General features: G+C 35.4%; 1 protein-coding gene across 5 annotated transcripts in view; it reads right to left on the bottom strand.

Annotated features, from left to right (window-relative positions):
* Window positions 1–22,514, bottom strand: part of LOC110442025 (HEAT repeat-containing protein 5B-like) — a 71,844-nt gene extending 49,330 nt beyond the window's left edge. For 2 of the 5 annotated variants that reach the window (XM_021485420.1, XM_021485423.1), the window contains exons 1-4: window positions 16,803–16,991; window positions 7,104–7,258; window positions 4,137–4,348; window positions 1,913–2,021 (exon numbers count right to left, since the gene is read on the bottom strand). In XM_021485420.1, coding sequence (XP_021341095.1) covers window positions 1,913–2,021; window positions 4,137–4,348; window positions 7,104–7,258; window positions 16,803–16,860 — 534 coding nt within the window. In that variant the 5' untranslated portion in view covers window positions 16,861–16,991. Of the gene's footprint in view, window positions 1–1,912; window positions 2,022–4,136; window positions 4,349–7,103; window positions 7,259–12,512; window positions 12,824–12,923; window positions 12,947–16,802; window positions 16,992–22,408 lie in introns of those variants that run through there. The other 3 variants (XM_021485424.1, XM_021485425.1, XM_021485421.1) reach the window with 3 other exon arrangements.
* Window positions 22,515–22,923: the final 409 nt, after the last annotated feature.

Below are 22,923 nucleotides of genomic sequence, written 5' to 3'. Positions count from 1 at the left end.
GACAGGAATGCTTTCCTTTATCAGACTCATCTTATAACTTTGCAATCATGCTATATTATGTGACAATGGATGGTAAAATCCCTGACCAACTATTTATTTAAACTTAAGTGAATCTTTGCATGCATGGCGGCTAGAATGGGTTCGAGACTTATTCTTTTGGCCATTTTAAGGACCTAGATGCTGAATGTACTTCTTTCAAAACAGTGTTACTAAGTTTTCTAGATAAGAGTTCCATTTTCAAAACATACTGATTTGGCAACTACTATTCCTCCTTTAGAAAATTGATAGTTTGTCTAAGCAAACTTTTTTTTTTTTAAAAGGTGAAAAAATTATAAGCAGAATAACCTACATCTTGCTTAAGAGCAGCTTAAACTGTTATTTCATGCTATCATTTTGCCAAATAAGGAGTCACTGTAAGTACATTTAGACATTTAAATTTTGCTAATGTGGTGTTTGATTAGAACATTTAAAAGGTTGAAACTATGCATAGGGACATGACAGAAAGATCATTGGTTGTGTTGACTACTCCAACTTTTGCATTAGTACCATCCCCCTGCGGCCCTGCCTACATTCTTTTTATCTTCTGCTAAAAGGCAAATACTACTTGAGATGTATTTTTATTATTGTATTGTATGTACTTATCTTCAGAGGAATCACAATAAATGTGAATGACAGACAGCCTGTAAGCTATGTGTGCTGATCCCACCTCATCCTGGCATGAGGACATACCAAAGGAGAAATCTGGAAGTCGTTTTTCACCAGACACCTCTTACTTATAAACCTACTGGGCGAACTTGGCCAATGTTCAAAAACCCTATGTCATATCTTGCATAACTTTCCCAGGCAAACCCCCACCAGTACAGAGCACCGTGCCTACATGCATGCATGTCACTCTGTCTTGTGCTTTAACAATTAGACGCCTGAACAGCCCTTGTTCTGTATACCCTACATGAGATAATCACAGACTGAGTTTTACCTAACGACTGCCTCCAAGTGTCTACCTGGCATCAGCTAAAGCTTAACCTCCATTCACGATCCCATTGTAACCATGGCTTTGAGGTTTTTGTTGCTGTAGCAGCTACGTGTGCAATGGTTTATAGAAGTCACAGGTGTGCAATTATGTTCCTGCTACTCTCTCCAATAGGTTATTTCTATGTTTCAGTTTAAAGGCACGAGGTACTTTGCCCACAGTAATTTGTTTTCAGGCTTGGTTATGAAGCTTAAAGACAACCTAAAAATGTTTACACTAGTATATTAACAGAATGTATATAAAGTGAAAAGAAGCTGCTCATGATGCTCTTGTTTATTATTTGATCAACTTGATTTATTTTGCTCAAATTACCTTTCAAACTGAATCTGGGTGTTTTTTTTTATTTTTGAATGTTGAGAACTAACATTAGCATTAACATAACTTAAATATGTGCATGACATAAAACAAACAGGGCACAATTGCACACTAAATAAAGATTAAAAGCTTTTCATGATCTTACATATGTATACAGCCTGGCATCTTTGAGGGAAAATATTCCAATGATATTAACAACTCAGATATCTCTCTGTTTGTCGTTTTGCTGGCAATTGGGTTTGGTTTGTTTGGTGTTTTACGTCCTATTAACAGCTTTGGCCATTTAAGGGCGTGCCAGGTTTTTGGTAGTGGAGGAAAGCCAGGAAATCCCCCGACTTACGGCCAGTACCTGGCGACTGCCCCACGAAGGCCTCAAACCTGCGACCCAGTGGTGGATGGCTAGTGGTAGCAGAATGTCAGACGTCTTAACCACTTGGCCACCGCAGTCCCTTTTCTGGTAATAACATCCAACTGTTTTTAATTCAAGATTACTTGAATTCTTGGTGATAACCTTTCTCCTTCTATTCATGCAACCAACACTTTTGGCTATGAAAGAGATTGACCTACCTCAGCATTCTTGAGGGACTTGATAAGTATCTGTACGGTGTCCTCATACGATCTGCCTGTCATTCGCCCTAGTTTCTCATACATGGCTCCTAGACACGCAATGGCAGCACTGTCAATGACAAAGATGGTGAAAATGATTATCATTATCTGTAAATTTAATTCATTTTTCACAGGCAAAACAATATTTTTCCACATAGTTTTCCCTATTATTTCAATTCCTGATTAATGACATACCACAAAGCTATCAATATTAAAATGCTGTGGATGATTTTGGGAAATAAATGATGTCGTCACTGTGGAAGACATTGTCTTGTGTTTGAAAATCCTATGTATGTATCAACTTTAATATACCATTCCACCTCATTCATTTCAATTATCTACATGTAGTCATGAAGCAAACTTAAGTTATACTCTAATCAATCTTTAGACACTTAATTGTTAATAAAGCTTCTTGAAATAGTTTCACACAGCCTTCTCACAGCTAGGGTCAATATTTATTTGTAATTTAAATTTCCTCAAAGCATAAGAATCAAGTTGTATCAAAATTAATTAATATAATTCATCTTCTTTCCATTTTTCTTCAATGTTAAGATGAAAACTTACCGGGTTACCTTTGATTCAAAATAAGCACCAGTTTTCTCATTGTCAGAAAAACAATTATTACCATTGTTCGGGTATAAAAACATTTTGTGTCAAAGTCTGACTTTACAACTTTTTATTAATTCGGCTAATGAAAATTCAAAGAGCTACAGATAAAGTACCACAAAATGTCAGTATTATCCAAGCTCAGAACTTTTTGACAATTGGCCAGTATCCTCAATTCTGTTAAAGTAACACAAAATTGAATTTTTGAGTAGCTGTTATTTCTACTGTCTTGACAAGTTGTATACGTATGATAGTTCATGTGGCGTTAAATATGTGATTCCGGCATTGCATGTTATTCAGATTTAAAAAAAAAGACCTTTTTAATTTTATACTTGTAAATTCCTTTTTCTAAAAAATAGCATAAATTGCACTGCCACAAAAATTACCCTTCATGCCACATACAATCTCTTTTGGTACACCAATCAGAGATGTTATACACCTAAACCACACAAACCACCTGCTGAACAAGATCAATTTAAATTGTAATCTCAGCACAAGCTGTTTTTCTTAACTTACATTCACCTAAAAAAATGCAAGTTTTCTTAGGAAAGTTCTACGGTACAGATTAAGCATTAATTGAATACATTTTTATATTTATAAGGTAAGCTTACTAAGTCAACTCGAAAGATATTTGTGAATGTTCTAATCCTGTCGAGATATAATTCTGCACCGACTGGCCATTCTGTACCTGTCTGATATTCCCAGCATCTTGCGTACAATATTTCAGGTATGCTTTTTTTTAACTGTTGAATACACTATCTACAAGAAATCCTGGAGAGCAGACTTGTGTTACAGCCCGGGAGAGATGGACAGGCATCAAGACTTGATGGTTATGTTAGTAACTTAATCAAAGGATGTTGTAGCCTGGTATCAACTGCTGAGGAACCTGTGAACGGATGCTCTAAGTGTTTACACTGAGCTTGTCATGGTATTGGAATCAGATGCTGGTTGTGTGAGTTAAAAACAGCTACAATTAACACTCCTTGGCCCCAAATGACGTAATTATTAAGGGTGTTGTCCATATTGCAAATGAAGAGGAATTTTTAGGTAGCTTTTAACTTCCATGAAACCTGATTAAACCCAACATCTTTGGAACCATCAATTACATTTCTAAATAGATACATTTCTGGTTGATACAGGTTCAGTAGCCATAGGACTGTAAATAGTTAGGACGTATACAAAGGACTGGTTTATACAGGTTTTCAAATTAGGCAGTTTCAATCGACAAAGGAATGTATAAATTGAGACATATTTGGAACATCTGGTTTAAAAGTTGAAAGGCATTTATACAGGTTTACAGATTAAAAGAGTATTCCATTATATGTATGCTGCTATAATGGTTGTTTAGCTTATAAAATGTATGTTTACATCGAAAAAAACCCATATAAATTGGAATATAATATAAATATTTATGCTGGTGTAATGTAAACACCTTGGAAAATGCAAGAGATGAACTTGTTTGTTCAGGGTGAAGGTACAGACACAGATCAATCACAACACCTAGACGGAATGTATTTCTTATGGATAGCTTTGAGGGAAGAAATATTTGTTAGGATGATGTATGTTCCTGGAGACTTACAGACGAGTCGGGAGATAACTGGGTGAATCATCTTTGTTCTTGATGATGTCGTTACATTTGTTTATAGTGTTGAACAGTTCGAAGGTATCGCCAACACTGAACAGAATGGCAAGGTTCCGTGCCAGCAGTTTCCGGCTTGGCGGCCCAGGAGATTCACTGATCTGATTGGTCAACTGCTCCACAAGTTTCTTCTGTTTCTCCTTAATGTCCGACTGAAAACAAAATAATGAAAAAGAAACACCTTTAATTTGGACACCACAAAATGTAACTATGGGGCAGGAATTGGCCCGTGCTGTGTACATTACAAGTAATTATTGGCAGTGAAGTAATTTCCTGTGGGCATCCAGCTATGATTGTCTGCGCACACCATTAACATCACATGCAGCTTCCATAACCCTAGCCATTATTCACATGACCCAGTTATCTTGATCTAGATTACACACGGGAGATCCAAACAGATACAAATAGCCCTACACCTATTGAAGTTCCGCTGATGCTACCTTTATATCATTTTAACAGGTGCACAAGTTCTCTTTCCACTCCTGAACTTTGGTAGGTCTGATTTACTTCTATACATACCATAACCATTCCACATACACAACCACCTTCAAAAAACCTCAAGCTATGATTAGATCAGATACAGTATATTTCCAGCGTTGTTTCATATTGAATGAATGTAAGGATATCTTCATTATGTATTTAATGGGTTTATAACTGATAAACGTTTTGATACTTTTCATATTTGCTAGCCTAAGACACTTTTTATGCTGCAGGCTAATTAATCAGTATCCCTCTCTTTCTTTATGACTAACATAGTTTGAACGGACAAAAAAATCGCATTCACAGTGTAAAATAAGTTGCATTGTTAACAACTTCTTTGCATGCTGTTATAGTATACAAAGTTTCATTGAAATTAATGCAGTACTTCAGAAGAAGTAGTCTTGACATATTTTTATTTTACAAAAAGGGGCATAACTCACTTGAGTTGTTAAAATGAAAAATGAATTAAATGATTACCAAGAACCTTATAGTTTTATAACATATAAAGGGTTGTTTTTACAATATTGTTATTTTCATATTTTTCATTGTAAGATAAAAATATCTTTACAAGTGACACTACAGACTTTATAATATTCAAACTACAAATTCAAAACCATGAGATTATTATTTACATCAGGTGAAATACCAGAACACAGATCTAGAATAAAATGACATTCTGTGTGGAGATCAATAAACAGTAATTGCATGGAAATTATCTTTTGACCTTAATTATAACTAAGTTCGGATCAATAAATATTGTACATATACACCTGAGTAACGGTACATTTCCCAAATTAACCCTACAATGATGATAGATGTAGACGGAAGGAAGTGAAAATTGGACCTCGGAAAACCATAAATTGCTCCACACTTTACCTTTATTCTAACTGAAGCTCTGAACTGAGCTCCATGAGCTTGGAAACATTTAGCTAAATTCTTCAACTGATCTTTTTTCAACTTAAATGTATTGCAAACTAACTTTAATAAAAATGTTGCCTGACTCAAATCATTTTGAATCATAAAATGTGAGTTTTAATGTTTATTAAAATATCAATTTTTCATCTTTTACCTTTATATGTCTCTAAGTTGAGGAAGCTTGCATTGATAGAACTGATCTCTGATCAACAGAGCTAAATCCTCTCTAGCCACTTTAGTTAAGCACCCATATAGTGGTCAAGCTACAATAAATATCAATGACCAACACAGATAGTACATCTATGTTAAGGGCCACTTGTCCTCAATCATATCCCCAGTATGAATGTGGACATGGACTTTGTTAGCCGATTGACAAGACAAATCAATTAACAAGTGGGTATTAGCTATGGTGTTCAGGGTAAATCTTCAGGATCTGTATTATGAAAAGCTGGATGCTTTTCTCTACTAATACAGAATAGAACAACCCTATCATAGGATATCAGATTCTAAACCATTGCTGGCTGGCTTTTTTCAGAGCTTGCTTGATATCTCAAGTCAGATCTGTCAAATAAAGCCTCCAAGGGGACCTAATAACTATCTGACTGCTGAATTCATCTTGATATTGACTTTTTATAGCCATCCATGAATCATTCCAGTTTCTGCTTCAAGTAGGACAACAGCCGACAAAGCTCAAAGAAATAACAGCTTTTATTTTTATTTCATTTTCTTCCTTTTCTGAGAACAACATTTCTTTTAGTGTAATTGCTTTAAAGTTTCACTGGTGCAGAATCAATACTTGCCAACATTTAAAAACAATTACTGGGGAGAAACTGCATGGAAAAAATTAATAATGTCCGAAGAGTACATACTGATGCCTATTTGACAAAATAATAGCATAAAATACAATAGTTTCAGTTGCTCTATACAAAGAATTGAATATACAGTATTATATAGAATTTTTTGTTGATTTCAAAATGCAAAGTTGAAAATGAAAAATAGAGATTCTATTTCTGTAACAGGAATATTCAGCATCTTTGGTCAGATGCTTGAAGAGACATTTTGTAGGAAGAGTTGACCGAGAAAAAATAAAAGGCTGAAATGAAAAGGGTGTTCACAAGGATCTATATTAAAGCAAGATCGATAATTTTTCCAGAGCACATAGGTTGCACATTAGACAAGACATTTTATATTCTAAAACAGGAAATGCCAGGACCAAATAGATTGTGAATGCAGATTAGACAAGTGTCTGTTTAGACAGAATATGCTGTAGTCCTCTCATATTCAATTATATAAACACACTGAAGTCTATGTGTGTACACGATCCTATCTGGTTATGGCAGAAGACTGGCACAAAAAACATATACACTGCACCGTGTTCACAGCAAATTTGTTTTTTCTGAACCAATGTCCAATTCAACATTTCATATCCATTTTCATTTTTATCTCCAGGGAACAAATTAAAGTCATCAGGATTTTGAGGTGTGCCATATCTTCACACAGTATAAAACCTACTTTTTGTGCAGCGATGAGGACCTTATCCAGAAACCGGAGCCATTCAAAGACAAACACTGGTCGTTTGTTCTCAGGAATTTTTTTCAGTGCCTCCTCATTAAGGAGGAGGCTATGTGCTAGCTCCATCATTGAAGGTTCACAACTGTCCTCTGGATCTGAAACAGAAAATGGACCCAGGAAAATCAATATTTTTGAAATTAACCAATCATATGACAATCAATCATATTTATCAAGGGATAAAGCATTGTCACATTGTAGTCATGCACAAGGAACCATATGATGCTAAACACTTAAAAACTCATATATAGTATAAAGGAGCATCATGCATCCACACTCATTAATCCAGAAAATTTACTTTCTGGGCACCACATTTCTAGAGATACAGATCTATTAATACACATACACGACAACTTTTGTTTTATAGATTGTCCAGATTAACACCTGCTTGTCATGCAGTAAACAACCTCAGTTTACAGCTGGTAGTACTTAAATAGAAGCTATACAGTGTTTTATATATATAGTCCTGTCACACCATTCATCAAACGTTTTAAAACAAACATAAACCACATCAGCATGTGTCCATCATCTCAACAGCTATGCATAGATACAATGTACCACAGTTCCTTTTTATAGGTTGATTAGTCACATATATATATTTAATTGAAATATAACAATTACATGTACTGTATGTGTTGTTACCCTGTAAGTGGTGATCAAAACAGTGATGTAAGCTACAGGAATGTTTAATTTTGCTGTCCCTATAACCGAGCTCCACACTCTGGCTGTACAATGCACACACAGGAATGTTCCAAATGTAAACATGTACGAAAACATGCAATTGCTGTATACATTCACGTGGCTTTCTAAATTACCAGCAGGTAATCAGCCTACAGCCAGTCGTTCAAACTTTTGTTTGTTATACATGTATATATATGATTTAGGTAAATTTTTGCAAAAAAAACACCTATAACTTCTATGTAGAACTCTTGCCTTTCTGTTAGGTAAAAATTGGCATCTATCTTATCTACCACACATTTACATGTAAATGCTGCTCATGTTGTTCCCACCACACTTCATAATAACAGTTTTTTTTTGTTATTAGAAAACTTTTGTTTTTTGAATAATCCCATCATATAAGCATGTATGATGGTGCACCATAAGATAAAGTACATGAAAGAGAAGTGTGTTGCATATCACTCCTATATTAATAACAATTATAACATCATCCTTTGTAAATGAACAACTACAATGAAAGTTTTAATAAGTACACCTAATGAACATTAAAAAATGGCATCACACAATATTTCCTATGTTTTATGTTCAGAGTACGAACCCTGTAATGTGTGCACATCTAAGATTTCATCAGTTTGACAAACTGACCAGTGCGCTGATAACATTTAATTTTACAGGTGCCTCATAGGAGACATCACTGAAAAGGGAAGAGAAGAAAGTGACAAAAGTAAAGATACAGATCCCAAGTATTGCAATCATGGAAGGAGGCAGCGGATCAATTTCCGTTTCTTCTATGTCCCCTAAACAGACGACAAAGAAGATCGAAACACCCACTCCACCCCCTTCCAATTCTGCAATGCCCAATCTTAGTTACTTCTTACGATAACATGCAGAGGGATAAAGATACAGCAGGCGTATTCGTCTCCACCCCATTCATAACCTTCAATCTGATACAAGGTCATGAAGGGACAGTCTCAAGGTCAACAGTATTAGTACTAGTGCACCACATGGACAAAATGGTCAATGGGGGTAAATAGTTTTGTTGAATAATCACATCCTTTTAATTGATGTATAAATGAGCTAAAAAAAACACAAATATTGATATTTTCTGGTTATTGTTTCATCAACAGGAACGCCCTTCCAACATATCTTAACTGAAGATTTATATCAACAAGATACTTGGGCAAGTTTTGGACATACTTGCTCATGAATTCTGAAGGAGTGTTCCAAACATCTAGACTAGTACATGTATGCAAATAACTGGAAATATATCCTTACTAACTCATACACTTTTGCCTAAAAAGAGAATACTTAGGAATATTATTATATTTCCAAAGCTCTTTGACCATTGATTTTAGAAAGAACAGTTTTCAGTATATTCTGTACTAACTCATCCAAATCCAGTATGTGTATCATACCAGCCACCCTGTACCTACCCACTACCCTAAGATAGGGGTGATCCTGAGGTGAGGTCAGTTAATCAGCCTCCTACCATTTAGCCACATGCATGTACTGACCAGCACTGAAGGTCAGTAAACACAGTCTAGGTAAACATCTGCTATCATTTAACAAGACTGGACTTCCTCCCAATCAAAACACTCCATCATGTAGGAGATGAGAGATGTAGATCAAATACAGATAGCCTGATAGCTGTTCAGCTCAGCACCCACAGATTTTCTCTCATTATCAGACTGATCCGCCATTCATTTTTTTCATCACTTTACAACTAGCGGCGCAGATTCTAATCTGGACCCAAAATTAGGAACATACATGGTGTATATGCTTTGGTATGAGAGGAGAAATTGAAAGGGCAAATCATGGAATTTTCTCATCTGGTTGATGAAAATCTAAATATTTCAAATAATTGAGAAGTTGGCCTGTCTTATAATTCTTATCAGTGAAAAATGCCGCTGATATGTGTCATGCAGAATTAAACCTCAGTGAGTCTACTGATTTAGGGTTATCATGTTACTAAAGTGATTCAGTATTACATGTCCACAAACAGGATTCTCCTTATCACTCTGCTCAATTATGAAGTAGATCCTTAACAAAGTACATCTATACATTATAATTTATAATTTATAAAGAGTGAAGTATTTAATGACAACAGACACGAGTACTGTCACTCTTGTGTAAGGGAAGGTAAATAAAATCAACTTGTTTGTCCTTTTATTCCTTAACTGTACATGAATATTAATATTTACATAAAGTTTAAGATCCCTGTCCACTTCACTTTTCATACCATATTACTTAACACTTTCTGCAACCATAGCAAGAAAACATGGCACAACTTTTAATTCAAACAGTGGCACAACTTTAATTCAACCCTCATGCTTCCAGCTATTATAAACATCATCAAGACCTCAGCAGTAGGGCACCAACAGAGTTTTGCCCCTGTTTACACAAAATACCTCCACATGTTTACTTCCTGTACAGCCTTATACCATAAAAATCTACTTGACAACTTGGCAGTTTAAGATATATATGGAGCTAGTTATTAGGCTTTTGAATTTTAATAACATTTTTTTTTATTAATGAGATCCTGTAATCACTGCCAGTAAAAAGCTGACATATTGTATTTCAAAACAGGATCAACTTTGAAAGCTCTTTTAATAGAACACTGACATGTAAGCAAGGGTCCTGCATTACAATGAGTGTAAATTTAAACCAGTGATCGTCTTTGATTTAGGAATAGGGACTAATAGCCTGGAAGATCTCAACCAATCAGAAGCTATGATGGCCATCTTGGATTATTTGATCCAGATAATATGTTGACCTTATTCAGCATGTGCAATATCATCTAATCACCAATTACAATTAAGTTTAAAGAGAATTTTACTAATAAATCATAAATGTTATATATATGTCTCAGCCACACAGAAGCAACAAAGGATTACCTTAACTCATTCACCCCTGAAATTTCATAATGAACTATATTCCATCCTTTGAACTGGAAGGGTTCAAATGTGTGTTCAGGGGTGAATGAGTTAACCTTGCAGCCAGCAGCCATACTGGATTTCCAAATCCAGGTAATGTTATGTTTATCACACAGGAATCCACCAAATACTAATTAGTTAATTGCCAAAGTAAAGACCGGCAGGTCAGGAAAAGCAGTACAATGAACTTTTGACAGTGTGCCTTTAGTGTAGTAATCCTGTTAACAGTGACTTGACCTTGACCTTAGGAACTTACTTAACCCATATTATCACAGTGTATCTCTCGAAACAAAAGTGTGGATGGACAGAAAGACAGACAAACAGTGTGATAACAAAACTACTGGGGATCCACATCTCTGATGAAGGGCCCTAGTTACTACCTACAGTGTCAAATTGGTGAATGATCTCCCTTCTATGAACTACATGTAACTTGTAAGGCCCCCTGGGGTGAATGCAGTTAAAACAATAATACATTAATAGTCACATCTATTTAGAATTATCATTTATACATAACAACAATGAATGCAAATATCTAATGTTAACCCCATCAGCATTAATTGATCTTTGCCATATTCAATTAAAGAGGAATTACTATCAGATTCCATTCAGAAAGACAAAATACTGTTGCACTCTTAAAGGTTATTTAAATGTCTGTGATCTTGATAGGACTGCTACCATTAATATACCAGACCTTTCACCAAGCAACCTCTGTTGGCCTTTCTTGTCTGTGATTGATGAGACCAACAGAGGCTTCCTGTGTGGGACCATATATCTGCGTTATTGGTTCCGGATACCTGTATCAGCAGGTATAACAATCACTTGGTAACACCTGGCCAGACCCGTTCACCTGTCGTCCCTCCCTTAGATCACACCACTAATAGTGCTTGTCTCTCGTACAGGAACAAACTGCTGGTTCGCTTCTGCAGGTTTCACGGAAGCAGTCTACATTCTCAGACCAATCTGTCTAAAACATGCACACACAAAAAAAACCTGGTTCACTTCCTAAGGTTTTGCAGAAGCATTTTAAATTCCTTTCATGCCAACAGCACACACTACATGTATGTAGCTAGTTTCGTATCAAATCTCGACATTGATAAAATTCCAGCCTAATTTTGTAACTTTCTACAATTATTTTTGCAATAGTCTTTCATCAATGATATAACAGTGGAAAAATTACATTTCTAAATTATCATGTGAATATATTTTTACTTACAGAAGTTATTCAATTATTTTTTAAGTATTTTTTAATAACATCTAGTAATTTGATGGAAAAGAACAAGACAATCAACAGAAATAAGCATACACATGTATACATACAATCTAAGCTGCATCTCGAGCAATTTAGTAGCCCTACATAACTCTATGTTAAGCAAGCCAGTACAGGCCTCAGCTCTAAAGACTGTTTTGATTTAAGGATAAACAAGAATCATCAGATCTTTCAATTTAAGTATATTGATGAGGTACATTTACTCCATCAGGTAGATTGGTATTGATTCTATTGTTTAAATCGGAGATAAACTTTTTAGCCGGATGGTTTTCAGGGGAAATGAAAGGAGAAATTATGTAATTCATTTTCAACTACACAGCACATTTTGTTACATTATAAAGTCTTAGGTGACTGGGTATCATGTTCATGCTTCCGGTTGTTAATGTACGCTCTTGATCATGTTCTACCTCTATACAAAACCAACCCCTTAAATAGAAACTCAAAAACAGCCTTTTTATCACAGGGAATAGTCACCTTCGACTTCTTCAATTTCAAAAACTGGTGTGTCCATGATCAGTTATAATGCCACACACATCAAAACAAGAATAAGACCACATGTAGGAATACTAATCCAGGTCTTTGTCCAACTATCTCCATCAAAAAAAGTTAATCCAAGCATGAATACACAAACTGGATAAAATCCCAATGTAAGTACAGTGGGTTTTGGCCAGATTTTGATATAAGACTGCCGATAACAGAACTGGGTAATCCAGAGTCCACCGACTATCAGATGACTGCAGTCTCCAAGATCTGCCACTGTACTGGGGGTACACACAGCACTGGAACTATGGTGGAGGCCCAGTATTGTACACAAGTATATCAGTATCCTCACCAGTGGTATAAATCACATATGTAAATAGACTAGTGATGAACAGTGGTACCTACAAAACTATTAGTCTCATCATCATCCAGTGCAGTTACAAGGCTACTGGTACTGATCACAGATCTTGTGTACACAGTGGTACAAAAACCCAACTCAGTGTTGTCTGGATGCTGATAATGCCTTATCACATGTCCTGGTTTTGACAGCCAGTCTGCCTAGTTGATGAAGCTGAGGCAAGTCAGCACGGATACAGTTACATAGAAACACTATCATTGTGTGCCTTATCACAGGGATATACCTTCTCATATGTCTAGTCTCCCTAATTATCCGACCAGGGACAAGTAAGCCCAAACTCTGAAATCACACCTAATATTTGCCCCATTTTCAGTCTGTACACTAAACGCATTTTATTTTTGTTCTTTCTCTAAAAATACCTATGTATATAAAGGGACTATGTCTGTGTTGTGACTGTCAGTCCTATTCTCCAGTTTGTGGATCTGGTGGCCTACTTCCCAGTGAATAACGACTCTGCCCTAACATCAAGATTGTTCATTATATACTGTAACTGATAGCGACAGTCCCGCCTCCCTGAGACCCTGTGAATTTTCTCCCTACCCTGTAAAGAACTTAAACAACTGTGACATGTACTGCATTCACTCAGTAAAACTTTCCATAAAAGTTTCCATATTCCCTTTAATATCCATTCTTCAGTCAAGTACTACCATAAATATTACACAATATTTCCTGATGTATTGAAATATTTAGTGTGCCATCCCCATTATCATCAGAGGGATTTATTTGTAGCCAATAGTCAGTAAAAGAATACCTTCCTAATACATGTTCAGATATCTCACTGGAATATTTCTCGAATATCAATGCAAAAATCACTTTATTTTCCCAAAATCATGCTTTTTGTGTGCAATAATTTTGCAAAGGTACAAGGCAAAGGCCCCATTGTACCACAGAGCTGGTGATTAGACCTCCCTCCAGCCTATTGTGATATAACATGTACTACACGTGCAGTGACTGTACCACATAGCTGGTGATAAGACCTCCCTCCAGCCTATTGTGATATAACATGTACTACACTGTACCCGAGCTGATGATTAGCCCTCCCTCCCGCCTATTGTGATATACCATGTACTACACTGTGCCACATAGCTGGTGATTAGACATCCCTCTAGCCTTTTGTGATATAACAACATGTACTACACTGTAACAGAGCTGGTGATTAGACATCCCTCTAGCCTTTTGTGATATAACATGTAGTACACTGTTCCAGAGCTGGTGATTGGACCTCCCTCCAGCCTATTGTGGTATAACATGTACTACACGTGCAGTGACTGTACCACATAGCTTGTGATTAGACCTCTCTCCAGCCTATTGTGGTATAACATGTACTACACGTGCAGTGACTGTACCACATAGCTGGTGATAAGACCTCCCTCCAGCATATTGTGATATAACAACATGTACTACACTGTACCAGAGCTGATGATTAGACCTCCCTCCAGCCTATTGTGATATAACATGTATTACACTGTACCACAGAACTGGTGATTATACGTCCCTCCAGCCTATTGTGATATAACATGTACTACACTGTACCAGAGCTGGTGATTAGACCTCCCTCCAGCCTATTGTGATATAACATGTAGTACACTGTTTCAGAGCTGGTGATTAGACCTAGCTGGTGATTAGACCTCCCTCCAGCCTATTGTGATATAACATGCACTACACTGTACCAGAGCTGGTGATTATACGTCCCTCCAGCTTATTGAGATATAACATGTACTACACTGTACCACAGAGCTGGTGATTAGACCTCCCTCCAGTCTATTGTGATATAACATGTACTACACTGTACCAGAGCTGGTGATTATACGTCCCTCCAGCTTATTGTGATATAACATGTACTACACTGTACCACATAGCTGGTGATTAGACCTCCCTCCAGCCTATTGTGATATAACATGTACTACACTGTACCACATAGCTGGCGATTAGACCTCCCTCCAGCCTATTGTGATATAACATGTACTATATGATTGTGAAGCAGGATAATGATGGTACATGCTCAGTCCGCGTGTTGTTGTCAACATTAACAAAGAGATGTGTTTTTATCATAGCTCTGTCTACTGATTCACAACGTTAACCTCACATTATAGACAATACTTATACACGTGTATAGTTTTTGACATGCAACTTTATAAAAGCCTACTGCCAATGTTCAATTGTGTGGTTGTAATTTTTCGGTTATTTGAGGAGATAGCAACAAAGAACTTTGATAACAAAATGGAGCCAACTAGACAGTTTATTTTCCTAACGTATACAAAATGAAATTTTTAGTTATATGTTTTCCCATCTATGGTATGATTATACAGAAGTAGATTACTGTATTTATGGGTAATTTTCATGATGTTTCAAATTCATGTTTTTTTGCTGTAGGTATAGCTCTATAGAAATTAACAAATTCTCTAAAATTTCTAACAAATACATATATATGACAACTTCACAATGGTCTTTGGATCACAATAGGAAAATCAAGGCCAACATTATATGTCTGTATATATATCTTCAACTTTCGTTTTTGACCCATCAAAATAATGTCACTTATTATAGCCATGCACTAATCACTCTTTTCTGTTGTTATTCTGAAAATCAACATTTCAACCTGAATCCATATAGTAAGATTATGCAACTGATCTGCATTCCAATGAAAACAAATATGATTTAAGTAAAAAATATAAATTATCATTTTCAACTCATGAACAATGATTTAGTATTATAGTATACAGTATACAAGATTCTTAGAGATCAAGCACTGTGCAGTACATGCATATCAGTATTTCAAAATAGCAAAATGACCTATTCCATATAAAAAGATAACAAAAGCTCCTTTTCAATGTTTGTTTTTTTTGCTGTTATTTCTGACTTGGGTTATCTTTCATGATGTGAAAATTTACGGAGAATCTCAAACATTTGCACTGTAAAATGAGACCGCAAGGAACGGTGAGAAAATCTAATATTACAGTGCCATAATAATCAACTGACATTTGAGACATAGCTCCTCTACTGCAATGTTGGACGTAAACCAGACTTCCCCTCACATACATTAAACAAGGAAAACACTTTTCCCAAGTTCTCGGGCAATCCAGTTACCATTATCAGATTTCCTGACGATATGATTTAATTTGATTAAACGTTTTATGAGATATGAATTGATATGCTAGCTGGATTATCAGGAAGAGTTCAAAATTCCATTAAACTTTGATTTCCTTGCTTCATTCATAATAGTAATTTTTGAAATTGAACAATATATTGGGTTACTGAAATCCAATGAAGTTAAATGAATCATTTGAAAACTGAAAACATCAATTCAAGATTGTGTGTGCAAACAGCAATTCAATCAACATTATGTCGTGGGTTTTTTTCTTTCTTTTTTCTAACCTCTTTAGAACTTTAATTTTGAAAATTCTAAAGTGCATCCTTCTCTGTCAAACAATTGAACCAAAACAATAGCCATGATTGGAAATTATTATTTGCCACTTTATAATTCAGACAGAGTTGACTTTCAATGTAAACTTAAATTGACATGACTTACAATGTAAACTTAAATTGACATATCATTTCTATTCATCTGGTTTTTTCCCATCAGCACTTTGCCATGTTAAAACAACACTATTTAGAAATCTGGCAGATATCATACAATATGGCACTACGACTGGTGATATTACCTATGTAACAAATGAAAGTTATACACCAAAGGAACTTTTATAATACTCCACATCAGTATGATCAGTGGCCAATTAATTACATTATACAATGTTTATCATTATGATCCATGGCCATTATAGTCCCTAGATGCTCTTCAATAAAAATAATACCTTCCATTTGAGAACAAAATATAAAAATCTAAAAGTGAGATATTTGAGACTCACCCATGTTGTTAAGATCAGTGCTCAGAAAACTCCTGAAGTAATTTTTTAATTTATACATTCCTCACATCAGAAAAACATAAACTTTGGTCACACTGTATCTACAGCTCCACAAATTTCAGGCTTTCTTTACACACTTCTACAATCCAAGACACATAAGCCTGCGACTTTCCATGACGGCTGTCGGTATCAAAATGATGGGGAGCAACTGAACCACTCTGGGGAAACTTGATCAAGTGGGGAGGACCAGCAGCGTGATTCATTAGGAAGCTGTTGGCAGTAGACAGCGCTGGAGGCACTCTTTGAAATACCTGGTGTGCACACCTCTACAGGGGTAGGAGTAGATCCCACTGAGAGTTTCCCACTATATAGCCATCCTGTGTTTCAATCACCACTCATTAGCCTACAACCACCAAAACCGCTCACCCTAAACTGCAATGTCCAGTTGTGTTGTGTGGAGAAACTCTGGTCGGAAGAATCTGTTTCCATTTATACAGCCTTCAATATTTCTATCATGAAATAATTAAAACTGGTGCCATATCATAACCAAATTATTTTTGTGTTAGTTCTAATTGAAATAAATTACTTTTATATTATTTTGACTGCTGTAATTAAATAACTTTCGGAAGATAATTGTAATTACACTAATTATTACTGCAATATACATATCAAAAACAGTTGAAACTGTGATAAAACCTGTTTTCCATTAGGCAGCTAACCAAATTTGATTATCACAACCATGCAGTATTTTCCAGGCCATTTAGGAGAATGATTTTGTAATAAAGACTGCAAATGATATATAGGTGTATGAAAACAATTTTATGTTTGAGTAGATTAATACCAGATTCAATTTGATTTCAAGGTTGTGTTAAAACACATTTCAAGCAATTATTGATTTGCAGTAGAAATTGTCTGGCCAAGTCATCCATACAAACCTAATTTGACACGACATGTGTTCTGCTGTTAAAACAACAACAAAAACAGACGTAGCAACTCAGACGCTGAACTTAGCAAACTAAGGGCCAGGCATGTAATAAAATAGTTATGCTTGGTGCTAAAACACACTACAGATAGCATTTTAATTGTACATGAATGCTTTTCTCCCTTGCAGCAACTTTTCAAATTGGTGCAGAAAATTCATTGGAGTTATAAATTAGTGGTGTACCGATAATCGGAAACATCGATTAAATCAAGTTTAAAAAGGGTCCGATCTAATAATTGATTTTGCTGATGCAAGATCGATTATGTTCAATTGTATGGTAAACCTTTTCTAACTTGAAGCAGACGCAACATCTGCACGGACATTATAAATTTGGTCGTTAATATAAAAATGGAACTGTATATGGTAAAAATAGCGGAATTGCTTTTCGTTGCGTCACTTGTATTCCTTTCATATAATACATACATCCGCATTTTGTATCGACCGAAACCGCCATATTTGAAAGCTAGTAAAATGAAGCTAGCAGGAGTGTTTTTCTTGATAAATAATTATTAATATGCTATGTTATAGTGATTGGAGCATTCAAATGGGTGTAGTTAATACCTAAACTGTGAGTACACCTAGTTGTCATCAAGTTTTGAGTCAAAACAGAGATTATAATTGAATCCTTTCTTCCACCTTGATTTTGGAAACGAGCTTTTTCTCATCAGTCGGCACAATTTCATCAGACAATAAATTGACAGGCCTCTTATGTTACACGAGTAGGTAATTTAAACCGATAATCGATTATGGAGTTCAGCTTATCGATCTTGAATATTTGACCGATTCCCAGCACTATTATAAATACAAAGTGAGCTTAGGGCTCTTTAAGGCAGTAACCCCTCTCCTTAGATAAACATGCCTCATTATTGTTTTCAGAATAGCTAACTACACACATTATATCACTGAACTTATACTGCAAACAGACACTACACCGATTTGATCTTTGATCACTCGCAATGACCTTGACCTTTAAAAGATATCAATGCAAGTTCAGAGTGATAAGTGACACAATATCTAGACTATACCCACAAACAAATGGAAAAAAAGGTTTTTAAATAAAATTTTACTTCGTACAAAATTTTGAACTCTGACGTCTCATCATGACCTTGACCTGTGAAGTATAGTACGAGTCCTGGATAACTACATTGACACTAACTTCTAAAAGTTTCATTACAATCTGGTAACAATCACAAGTTGTAAATCCAAGACGAAAGTGACAACAATATCTCCTACAATCCTAATTGGCACTACTGTGGAGGTAGTTTAAATTTTTTGTTGCCAAAAAGCCAACAATGATTTCTTCGTAGCCACAACATGCCACAAACCAGTACCTTTCTGGTACATCCCTCTAAGGAGAGTGGAGTTCTCAAGCTCTATTTATTGATCAACCACTTTTCTGCCATAAATGATCCAGTGAATCTGTAGACTCCTCCTGCACTTAAAACCTGAGAACCAAAAAAGTCTTCAGCCTGCTCAAAAGATGGATATTTCAATCAATTTCGATTGTCCAACCAAGGAGGTTGATTGAATCCTTCATTAATTTGTTCCTAGTCATGTACTTTACTGCATGTTAGAATAACTTAGAACCTTCTACCAATTTCAACAGGTTTTATAGAAAAAAGTACCGCAAACCTACTCAAAAGTATCAGACAATCTGATTTCCGAAGCATTCTCTTGCACAATCAAGGCGATAACATAGTACATGTACTCAATCTTACGACACCAACATGCCCATACAGTAATCTCTGGTCTACAGCTCGGTGTATATAGAGGATACATTTTAATCTGATTCATATTGTAGTTTCCAGTAACTCCTCCCATCAATATGAATTTTTGAATTATATTTTTTTTTAATCTAGTAATTAACTAATTAACACACATTACAACCAATTAAACCAGAGACTGGATCTGACATATCAATTACTGAGTTTGAGGGGGAGAATATCCAAAATTAATGCTTGTCAGAGACTTAAAGGGCACATACATGTATATATATATTAATGTGGAATTTACCATTAGACTGCCAGACTATATCAAAGATATGATGTAGTGTGACCATGTGTCTAATTAGGTGTTGTTTATCATTAATTAGGAAATAGTTAGCCATATCTATATAGTTTATATATATAATCAAGAAATCTAGGGGTTAATAGAACTTTACAAAAATATGTGTACAGGCAAAATTAATGGAGGGTGTTAACACTGAGTAAGTAAAAGTACATACTATACTGTACCTAGACCTGTATGAATTATGAATACATGATACTAAAACCAATATCCAGAACGATGTTGTCTGTTTTTCACAATATAAAAAGTGCATATAAATGTGGCTTGCATTTTGTGCAGTGTACTGCTTGTGCTAACATAGCCTAATGTGAATTTTATTATCAACATATTTGCCAAACTTTATGCTACGGGATATAAACTTTTTGAAATCATCTCTCAGGTTTTGGCACTAATAGTTGTTACCACATTTCCATGTTTTTCATAAGATATCATACATCTTTATTTCACCAATAAGGAGATAGCTGCCAGGGACACCTGAGGATATCTCCTCCTGACCCCCCTCAAAAACACTATCAGCAACATTTTAGGTTGACATATAAATAATTTGCATCAGGAAAGAGTTTTGCTTCATGAAATATTTGCCATTATATGTCTGGTATGAAGTGATTACTGCAAAACTGGGTGACCTTGACCTTTGACAATCTACGTCCAATTTGTTCAATGTCAGATTATTAGGATTCTTGACCGTCATCTATGGCAACCAATTCTTCACCATCCCTATCAAGTTTGAGTTTTGTAAAATAATTGGTTCTGAACACAGGATGGGACAAAATTCTATTGTCAGTGAGACTGAGCACACATATTGGTCTTTGATCAACATAGCACACAAAATCAGTTAGCTACTGCATTAAGGGTTAAGTCTGAGTTTTGTGTGATCACCTGATCTGGAGGTCAAATGAATCACACAAGATAACTTCTATTTTTAGTAACTGTGACCTTGACTTTTAACAAACCATACCAGTATTACTAGCATGGCATGTGTCATAAATGAGGTCGGTATTAAATCAAATAGGATTCTTCTGCATAGTTTAAATGTAATCACTGAAAAAAGTGTGGTGTTCTTTTGGAATTCTATGCTTCAGAAGGATATAAAGGACACTCTGACAGTGTAAACAAAAACCTTGTACATGTATCCAAAATGTACAAAAACAAAAAACAACAGTTTCCTTAGAAAATTAATATATATAAAGCTTGGGATTAAATGTGCAATAAGTTGTTTTGAAATTTAGCATATGGACAGGTATGTGAATATTATGACAACATGGTGTACAACAGAAATAATACTTTTAACAACATGTTCAGAAATATATGAATAAAACACTAGGAAAAGTCTACAAAAGACTTAGTAATGAATTATCTACTTTCATTTTAACTATCAATGTGGTTTATGATTCATTTTCAGAATATCTTTCAGTGTAACATTGAAGGCTTTCAGCTGATACAGTGATCTTGTGAAATGTACATCAAATATCTTTATATAATATTAGTTAACGTTTGCATAATGAAATTAGCAAATATATCCTATTACATTACTGATAATCTTGAATCTAACAGGGCAAAGCCATAGCAAATGAGATTATTTTGAAACTGAAAATGTGTTAATATTTAGAGAAAAATATCTGTAACTAGTCTATAACGTTCTGTATGGAACCCAACTCAGTACCGGAAGAAGAAGGACAAAGTGGCATTGAATCACCTGGGACAAGTAGAGTGATTCCTTCTAGGACTTATTAGACATTGTAAAAGTGAATTGTCTCGGAGCTAAATTAAATGGGACAGTGAATCGGACAGCGACTAAAAAAGGCTGTCTACAGACTAACAGGAAAAAGTAATGTATAAATCCTTTGTAGAATAAATAGAAAAAATGACAGTGAATCATGTGCAGTATCATATATAACAAGACATAGACCCTGTTTTCTCAAGGTGTGTGTGTGTGGGGGGGGGGGAGGAATACCACCCCCTTCTTTTTGAATATCTATATAACACGTTCAATGTCTGTCTCCAGTAAAACTCCTTGAGACCGATGACGCTGAATGAATATTGTTTCTGAAAGTATTACAGTACCTCTTTTAGATTTAAAGCATCTGACTGTTGCATCATAAGTCTCGTACTGATTTTGACCATACATTAAAAACCATGAAATAAAACAAATTACCTCAAAAGGTGTGAATGGAAACAATATTTTCGTATGCGGTTGTCACAGGCCCCTATCACAAACTCCAACCTGAAGATGCCGGTTCGAATAAGGATCGATTTATTTTATTATTATTTATTTCTTAACTACTTCAACTGTTCCTTATATCAGTTCAAAATAAACACACATCCCCCTATTCGAACTGCATCATAAATGATCGTCTTTCTGAAGTTGACATCATTTTCACACCGTTTTGACATTGTGTCACAAAAAGCTCAATACACATCTAGTCAGTAGGTCAGTGACACTACGAAGGATGACAGTGGACAAGCCGGGTATTTCGACTCATTGAGAGGTATTTGCGAATGAAAACGAACTTAACTGACCAAAATACTTTCAAAACATAACAATGGTTGTCATACTTACATTTGAAAAGTCTCTGTCGAGTTTTAAAGCATCCCACTTTTCATGTTTGTGTGTTTCACGTTGATGCTAAATATCCACTTCCTTCCAATTATTTCACGCATGCCCAGTGTTCCAAAATAAGTGGGAGGATGACGTCATGCTTGATTTAATCGTACAGCAGTGGGTGCGTTCGTTCTGCTTTTTTTGTTTTGTTTTGTAAAACAAGTAACATTCTTTAGCTAATATATACAAAAGCATATATCAACGATCAGTCAAATAGCACTAAGTAAACAGAAGATGTTTCAAGTTCCTCCGTTATATATATATATATACCATTTAGTTATTGGTGTAACTACGACGGTCAAAAAATTTGTCACTTTATTAGACCACGGACTTAGATAATCTAATTCCGTGATTAGACTAAAAGCAATTAATTAACACTTGCAGAATTCAAGTCTCTCGCCAAATATTATATATACGAAGAAGTACAAAAACAACAAATGACAACTCGTGTTATGAACTTATTGTATTAAGAA

The sequence above is a fragment of the Mizuhopecten yessoensis genome, unplaced genomic scaffold, assembly GCF_002113885.1.
Source record: "Mizuhopecten yessoensis strain PY_sf001 unplaced genomic scaffold, ASM211388v2 scaffold716191, whole genome shotgun sequence".
Lineage (NCBI taxonomy): Eukaryota > Metazoa > Mollusca > Bivalvia > Pectinida > Pectinidae > Mizuhopecten > Mizuhopecten yessoensis.
Note: the sequence above shows the minus strand (reverse complement) of the source record. Positions and strands in the feature narration are given on the sequence as shown.